The sequence below is a fragment of the Otolemur garnettii genome, unplaced genomic scaffold, assembly GCF_000181295.1.
Source record: "Otolemur garnettii isolate 467f Iridium unplaced genomic scaffold, OtoGar3 scaffold00038, whole genome shotgun sequence".
Classification (NCBI taxonomy): Eukaryota; Metazoa; Chordata; class Mammalia; order Primates; family Galagidae; genus Otolemur; species Otolemur garnettii.
In genome coordinates this window covers 4,806,847-4,815,719 of record NW_003852433.1, presented here as the reverse complement: position 1 = coordinate 4,815,719, position 8,873 = coordinate 4,806,847, and the positions used below count along the sequence as shown (strand labels likewise).

At 44.1% G+C, this 8,873-nt stretch overlaps 1 protein-coding gene across 3 annotated transcripts in view; it reads left to right on the top strand.

The window, feature by feature from the left end:
* The window catches only part of ASCC2 (activating signal cointegrator 1 complex subunit 2), a 45,079-nt gene that overhangs the window by 8,124 nt on the left and 28,082 nt on the right, over window positions 1-8,873 (top strand). For 2 of the 3 annotated variants that reach the window (XM_012805287.2, XM_023513290.1), the window contains 3 exons: window positions 3,197-3,355; window positions 4,103-4,273; window positions 5,958-6,087. In XM_012805287.2, the coding sequence (XP_012660741.1) occupies window positions 3,197-3,355; window positions 4,103-4,273; window positions 5,958-6,087 (460 nt within the window). The remainder of the gene's footprint in view (window positions 1-3,196; window positions 3,356-4,102; window positions 4,274-5,957; window positions 6,088-8,873) is intronic. The other variant, XM_023513289.1, reaches the window with a different exon arrangement.

Genomic DNA, 8,873 nt, shown 5'->3' with positions numbered 1-8,873 from the left:
TTTTTGGTTGTAGCCATCATTGTTGTTTGCTGGGCCTGGGCTGGATTTGAACCCGCCACCTTAAGTGTACGTGGCTGGCGCCTGAGCCACTTGAGCCATAGGCACTGAACCAAAATCCCACTCTTGAGTTGGACAGTCAATGCCCTTCAGAGGCCTTGGTAGAATCTGGTCATTCATTACCTGCATTTACTCTTTTGTTCAGCTAGCAAATGTATATGGAGAGCTTACTTGGTGTCAGGCACTACGGTAGGGACTGGGAAAGTTGTGGTGAACAAGGCTCAGACTACCTCCAGAGACCCACAGGCTAGTAAGGGAGACAGACAGTTGAGAAGGCAAGGCAGGCCCTTCTCTTTTATGTAACTTTATTGAGGCATCACTGAAGAACAATAAACAGCACCTTTAAAGTAGACCCATTTGGGCTGGATGCATTGGCTCACACCCGTAATCCTAGCACTCTGGGAGGCCGAGGCAGGTGGATTGCCTGAGCTCATGATATCAACCTGAGCCAGAGCAAGATCTCATCTCTAAAAATAGCTGAGTGTGTGGCAGGCGCCTGTAGTTCCAGCAACTTGGGAGGCTGAGGCAAGAGAATTGCTTAAACCCAAAGGTGTGAAGTTGCTGTGAGCTATGACACCATGGTACTCTACAAAGGCGACTCTGTCTCAAAAAAAAAAAACGTAGACCGTTTGATTGGTCTTGACATCTATGTACACCCATGAAGCCATCACCATAATCAAGAAAATAAGCATCTCCACTTAGAAACCCCCACAAGTTTCCTAGTGCCTCCCTTTAACCCATCACTTCCTCTCTTCCTGTCCCCAGTGACTACTAATCTGTAAACACTTTGATGCTGTTCACTTGATACAGTCAAGGGAAGCACAGAATGTAGGTGCAAGGGGAGAGCTCAAGTAAGCTCCTAAACCAGTTGGGGTGGGAATCAGAGAGGCTTCTTGAAGGAAGTGAAGTCAGCTAGGGTCTGCAGGACAAGCAACCTGACTGAGGTGACATATGGGTATTGTAGGTCATTGAGTAGGTTTGCAGTGTAAGCTTTTAGTTTAAAACTGGACTCAGTTGTCTCCTTAACGCCTTGACCTTGGGAAAGTCTCTGAAACTATTGAGTCTTTGTTTCCTCCTTTATAAAATGGGGTAAATGCTATCTCCCTTTTAAATTGTCATAGATAAAAAAGAAGTACATTATGGAACATGCCTACTGACCAGCTTGCCCAGGGCAGGTACTCAATAAGTGATGACTTTCATCCTCATCATTCCAGCATTCTTCAAATCCATTTCCCACTACCCAGTACAATCTGTCCCCTTTTTTTATGGCCCATATTTATGCCTCTGTAAAAAAATGTGATTTCTTCCATCTAAAAAAAATCCTTCCCATCCTCCAAGACTCAGCTCAGATGCTATCTGCTCTGAGAAGCTGTTTCTTATTCTCCAGGGGCTGTTAATTCCCTTCTATACTCCCACAGTCCCTCTGCTAGGTATGAGTTGTCACTTCTGCTGTTATGTGCTCACTTGGTGGCTTAGATGTGCATCTTTCCCCCATAGGATTGTAGGGAAAGTAGAATTTTTTTTGGGGGGGAGGGAGGGTGTTTGTCAGGGGAATGAGTAGCTTGGCCTGAGAGGTGACGTGAAGAGGTAAAGTGTCAACAGATAGAGGAGGGAGGAAGCTTAAAAACCAAGGAGATGGATTTAGGCTTTAGTTTAGACAATTGTTTTTGAATTTGTTTCAGTTAGCAGAATTCATTTTTCAACAGACTTTTGCCTGGAACTCTACGGTATAAGTTTTATTTAAATGGGAGGAGGATGTGCAGATAAATGGCTCCAAGGATTCTTTCGGAACCTAAAGACTCCACAGTTTGAAAAATTGCATAAAGCAATAGAAGTAGCTCAGTGGTTATGGCACCAGCCACATATACTGGGGCTGGCAGGTTTGAGCCAAGCCCAGGCCTGCTAAACAACAATGACAACTACAATTAAAAACAAAAAAAATAGCCAGGCGTTGTGGTGGGTGCCTGTAGTCCTAGCTACTTGGGAGGCTGAGGCAGGAGAATCTCTTAAGCCCAAATGTTTGAGGTTGCCATGAACTGTGATGCTACAGCACTCTACCAAGGATGACATAGTGAGACTCTGTCTCAAAAAAAAAAAAAGTGGGGGGGGGCAGTAGGCTTAGGTGGTTCTTAAGAAGACTGACCCATCAGTCTCAACTTTCCTATACCTTCTGGACTAGGACTTCTAGACCTGGAAGTGAGTGGGTTATAGTTGACCACAGCTGAGATATTTCCTGGCTGTCCTCTGTTTCTACTTCTCTCAGAGAAAGCAACCCTTATGTAGGTGAACCCATCTTCTCTTCTTTATGGTGAACAAAGTAAGGTTTGTTCATGGTAAGGTGAGGGCTGGATGAGGGAGCTTGTGATTCTAAGTGGAGACTTGCAGTTACTTGATTAGAATTTTTTCTTTAAAAAAATTACTGAGGTTTTTCTTTTCTGGTTATAAAAAAGGATATAGCCCAGTGATAGGTACAGTGTGATACCATTTGTGTAAGAAAGAAAGCAGACCCAAACAAATGCATATTCTAACATAAATGCCTAGAAGAGGTCTTTGAGGACACCTAGGAGATGGTGGTGAGTGTTTACCTTTGGGGGGACACAGACTGGGAATTGGTCCCAAGTGATTCATCTTCTCTGTACCATTGTATGTTTTTTAAAGAAAAGGTGCTCGTGTCTCACTTGTATAATTAAAAATTAATTTTAAAAGTTATACATGTTCATTTTTTTAAAAGTATAAAATACCTAATATATTCAACCAATAACCCACCCCCCAACACTGGAGATAACCACTTTTAGCTCTGGGATATTGTCCCTCCAACTTTTTAAAAAATCTGTACCAGTTTTTTCTTAAAAAAACCCAAAGCCTAATTATATTAGAGAATTTTGTATCCTGCTTTCTCTTCCCTAAGCTTTTTCCCATGTCATTAAATTCTCTCCAAAAACATAGTTTTAAATGGCTGCCCCATGTTCCCTGGATGCAACCATGCCCCCTTTGTTACATACACTTGGTTCTTTATGCATAAAAGCTCTTAGGAGGGTCACTGGTTAGAACAGCCAAGTGTTGTCATTTCTGTGGGTTGGCAAATGGGCCCTCACTGACTAACCTCTGCCACGTTAACATGTGGTTTTTGGATCTGTAGCACCAGGAGCAGAAGGCAGAGCGGTATTTTGTGTTATACAAACCACCCCCTACAGACAGCATTCCTGCCCTAGTGGAGGAGTACCTGGAACGTGCCACCTTCGTAGCCAATGACCTCGACTGGCTCCTGGCCTTGCCTCATGATAAATTCTGGTGCCAGGTAATATTCTATCAAAATTAATGCTAAAACAAAGCACATGACATGTTGGTTGGTTGCTGTGGTTGTCTTCCTCTAGGGGATGCTTTTTTTGTCTACTTGTCACATTGGATCCTTAACAGCAAATTGTGGTTTGGATTACTCTGGGTTTTTGTTTGTTTGTTTTTGCAGTTTTTGGCCTTTGCTAGGTTTGAACTCGCCACTTCTAGGCATATGGGGCTGGTCCCCTACTCCTTTGAGCCATAGTCGCTGCCTGGATTACTCTGGTTTTTTTTGTTTTTTTTTTTTGAGACAGAGCCTCAAGCTGTCCTCCTGGGTAGAGTGCCCTGGCATTACAGCTCACAGCAACCTCCAACTCCTGGGCTCAAGCGAGCCTCTTGCCTCTGCCTCCCAAGTAGCTGGGACCACAGGCGCCTGCCACAACGCCCGGCTATTTTTTGGTTGTAGCCGTCATTGTTGTTTGGCAGGTCCGGGCTGGGGATTCGAACCTGCCACCCTAGGTGTATGTGGCTGGCGCCTTAGCCAGTTGAGCTATAGGCACCGAGCCGATTACTCTGTTTTGAATCACAATCTTAGTGATGGACTCACCTTGCAGAGTGTCATTTTTAGAAACTTGTATTTATCCCTGGGCTCATTCATACCTCTTTGGTCCTTTGGAGTCAGTGTTTGCAATAGGCCACACTGCATGATCCACTTCAAAGCCCTAGAGCTCAGGGATAAAACCTCTCTCTCCTCTGTTGCCTGGTTTAGGTTATCTTCGATGAGACCCTACAGAAGTGCCTAGACTCCTACCTGCGCTATGTCCCCCGCAAGTTTGATGAGTGGGTGGCCCCAGCCCCTGAGGTTGTTGACATGCAGAAGCACCTCCATCGAAGTGTTTTTCTTATCTTCCTTCGCATGTCCACTCACAAGGAATCCAAAGTAAGCCCCTGATCCCATGACAGATCGCCACCTGACACCTAATACCTCTGTGCCGGGCTTTCTACCCCTGGGGAAGAAAGCTCTGGAAGCATTGGGTTTCCTCTTTGTCTCCCCTCCACCTTTGTTCCCACCACCGGGAAAGAAATCTGTGCCACCTCCCTTGTCCTCTAATTCACCAGATCGGGCTGCATTACACTCAGTGTTTTCATCAATGGCGGGGCCCTTTGCCAGCTGACACGTGACTCTGCCTTCACTTGTGCGTCAGAAGGGAAAAGCACTAATTCTGACTGTTTAAATGAACTCATATGCTCTTTTAAAAAAATCTTTACTGTTTTTCCCTTAACTTTAAAAATAATAATACTGTCTCTAAACAACTTAGACATTACCAAAATATGATATGGATAGTAAATGTTACCCACAAAATCCCTTCTCCCCAAAATGATCAATATTAAGGTACATGTTCCTTTGGGGAATTTTTTTTGCCTTTGAATATGTATGTGCATGTGTATTTAAAAAATAGGATCTTGTCCCGACAAGATTACACACCTGTAATCCTAGCACTAAATTAGGGGACCCAGGTGGGAGGATCACTTAAGCTTAGGAGTTTGAGACCAGCCTGAGCAAGAGTGAGAACCTGTCTCTACAAAAATAAAAAAATTAGCCAGGTATTATAGCTGGCACCTGTAGTCCCAACTACTTGGGAGGCTGAGCCAGGAGTATCGCTTGAACCCAGGAGTTTGAGGTTGCTGTGAGTTAGGCTGATGCCACTGTACTCTAGCCTCAGTGACATAGTAAGACTCTGTTTCAAAAAATAAATTAATAAAAATTTAACACAGGATGATGCCTTTTTAAAAAATTTTTTTTAGTATGAAACTTTCAAAAGTTTCACATAAACAGAATTTTCATATCCAAAGTACAGTGAATCCCATGTACTTGAGTTTTCTTTTTCCCTAGAGTATTTTATTTTATTTATTTTTTTGTTGTTGCAGTTTCTGGCCAGGGTCAGGTTTGAACCTGGCCACCTCTGGTATATGGGGCCGGCACCCTACTCCTTGAGCCACAGGTGCCACCCTTCCATAGAGTATTTTAGAGCAATCCCAGACATCATAACTAATTTACCCACAGATACTTATTTTTGTTGTTGTTGTTGTTGTTGTTTAAGAGAGAGAGAGAGTCTTACTATGTTGCCCTCGGTAAAATGCCATGGCATCACAGCTCACAGCAATCTCAAACTCTTGGGCTTAAGCAATTCTCTTGCCTCAACCTCCCAAGTAGTTGGGACTACAGGAGCCCACCACAATGCCTGGCTATTTCTTTTTTGTTGCGGTTGTCATTGTTGTTCTAGCTGGCCTGGGCTGAGTTCAAACTCACCAGCCCTGGTGTAGGTGGCTGGTGCTGGAACCACTGTGCTATGGTTGCCGAGCTCCCACAGATATTTCAGAATGAATCCTCAGCTGACTGTTTTCTAGTGTGCTTTTGCTTCATTTTACATTAAAATGGAGAATGGCCATTGTTACAGGTCTGTGTGTGAGGCTCAGACATGTCCACAGTGTCCACAGACCATCAGTGATTAACCAGTCCCCAGCTGATGCACCCAAAGGTTGTTTTTCATGAGTTTGCTGTTACTTTACAATATATGAGCATTTAGAAAGTCTCCATCCTTTCTCTCTGCACTTTTCCTTAGGATCACTTCTTTTCCCCCTCTGCATTTGGAGAAATTCTCTACAATAATTTCCTCTTTGACATCCCAAAGATCCTGGACCTCTGCGTGCTCTTTGGAAAAGGGAACTCACCGCTGCTCCAGAAGATGATAGGTGTGTAAGATGCGGGGCTGGGAGGTTGCAAAGAGACAGCTTCCAAGTGCCAAATGAGAGGTTGCAAGGGCCGGACCTTAGTACAAGGGGATTCAGCACCAAAGGGGTAGATAGTCCTGGGAAATTGTAAACAGATACATGAATGTTCACTCAAAAGAAGTGATTAAGTGTCTGTGGGAGAGTGAAGACTAAACTGTGTACCAAGGCCTGGGCTTGCTGGCTCTTTCCTATAATCCTAGCATTTTGGAAGGCCAAGGCAGAAGGCTCACTTAAGCCCAGAAGAGTTTGAGACCAGCCTGAGCAACACAGTTAGACCCCATCTGTATAAAAAATTAGCCAGATGCGATAGCACACTTCTATAGCCATAGCAACTTGAGAGGCTAAGACAGGAGGATCACTTGAGCGCAGAAGTTTGAAGTTTCAGTGAGCTGTGATGATACCACTACTCTCTAGCCTGGTGAAAGAGCAAGACCCTGTTTTCCCCCTGCAAAAATATGTATCACAGTTCCTCAAGGACCTGAGAATCACAGTATTATATTAGGCCACATGACAAATTAAGAAATGGGAAAGTTTCCTTTCGTAATGAGAATAAGAACAGCAGTGATAGCTAACCTTTATTTGGGTGTATCTCAGGGCCCTGGCGCTGAGCACTCCACATATGTTATCTCAATTGTGTCCTCATAGCATCCCTATGAGATGAGTGCTGTCATCATCCCCATTTACAAATAAGGAAACCAAGGTTAAAATGTAAGTGACTTGCCTCAGGGGACATGACTAATAAGTGGTCCAGCTGGGACATAAGTCCATGTAGACCTGACTCAAGCTCTTGCTCCTTGCTGTTGCCTGCTTCAGGGATGATGGTGCTGTCTCAAAAGTGTCATGATTTGTATTGCCATTGAGAGCAGTTGGGGAGCAGAATTCAGAGAGGACTCTTGTGGGTTGTGAAAGGAACGGATGTCAGCAGTTAGATTTTACCAGAAGGCAGTGGGCCAGAAAGTTCTATCAGAAATGGAAGCCTTGTTGGAATGGAATGCTACCATTTGGTGGCTCATGTAGTTGAGGCTGGTACAGAACAGCTTTTGCCCTGGACACCCTGCCACCCTAAGATCACAGGACACAATCTTCTAACTACCGAGTTACAAAACTGGGTTATTCCTTGTAATGGGCCCTTCCTTTATTTCTTTCTTCCTTCTTCTCATCCTTTCTTTTTTTCCCCTAATAATAAAGGCAATGTATGTTAATTTAGAAACTTCTGGAAGGACATAAATTATAAAGAAGCAGGAAGGTAATTACTAAATTCCTAGCAAGAGACAACCATTTAGCTATTTTTTTTTCTATCCAGTCTTTTCTTTCTGTATTTTTTAAAATTTGATTGTAATGTATATGTAATTTTGCATCCAGTCTTTTCATTGGAACAACCTCTGGTTTCTCATTCAAGTCTAATTATTGTGTCTGATCATCAGTTAATCCTTTTTTAATGTTTTCAGGGAATGACTCTTAATAATTTTACTATAGACGGAGAGGATGGTATGAACGAAGGCACTAGTTGGTTAAAGAAACAATTATTAGTTATTTTGGTTACAGTAGAGCATTCTAGGGGGCAACAGCAGGAGACAGGGGAGGGGGAAGTTGGAGCCATAACAGGAATGGCTCGGGTGGCACCTGTGGCTCATTGGGTAGGGCTCTGGCCCCATATACTGAGGGTGGCGGGTTCAAACCTGGCCCTAGCCATACTGCAACAACAACAACAAAAATAGCTGGGCATTGTGGCGGGAGCCTGTAGTCCCAGCTACTCGGGAGCCTGAGGCAAGAGAATCGCCTAAACCCAAGAACTGGAGATTGCTGTGAGCTGTGATGCCAAAGCACTCTACCAAAGGTGACAAAGTGTGACTCTGTCTCTAAAAAAAAAGGAATGGCTCTATGGCAGTCTTTAGCTCTTGGGGAATGGTCCTGCTTTGTAGCTAAGGCAGATTCTAGAATGGAACTGCCCAATTCACACCCCAGCTCTATTCTGACTTTGTCACCTTAGTCAATTCAGATAACTACTCAAAGTCTCAGTTTTTTCATATGCATAATGAGAAGACTGATAAGATGCCTACCTCATAGAGACTGGGTGCAGTGGCTCATGCCTGCAACCCTAGCACTTTAGAAAGCTGAGGCAAGAGGATCACTTGAGGCCAGGAGTTCAAGACCAGCCTAGTGTAACATAGTGAAACTCTATCTCTATAAAAAATAGCCAACTGTATTTGGGAGGCTGAGATAGGAGGATCCCTGTACCTGCGAGTTCAAGGCTGTAGTGAGCTAGGATGGAACCACTGCACTCTAGTGCAGCCTGGACTACAGAGCAAGACTCTGTCTCTAAATAAACAAACAAATAAATGAAATAAAGATACCTGCTTTATAGAGTGACTATAGGAATTAAATATGATGTAGTGTGACCAAGCACAGTGGTTCAGCCTATAATCCTAATACTCTAGGAGGCCAATATGGGAGTATTGCTTGAGCTCAGGAGTTTGAGACCAGCCTGAGCAGGGATGAGACCCCACCTCTACTAAAAACAGAAAAATTAGTTGGGCGTTACGGCACGTCCCTATAGTCCAGGTACTCAGGGGGCTGAGGCAGGATTGCTTGAGCCCAGACATTAGAAGTTGCAGTGAGGCTCGGCGCCTGTGGCTCAGGCTGCTAAGGCACTAGCCACATACACCTGAGCTGGCAGGTTCAAATCCAGCCTGGGCCCGCCAAACAATGATGGCTGCAACCAAAAAATAGCCGGGCATTGTGGCAGG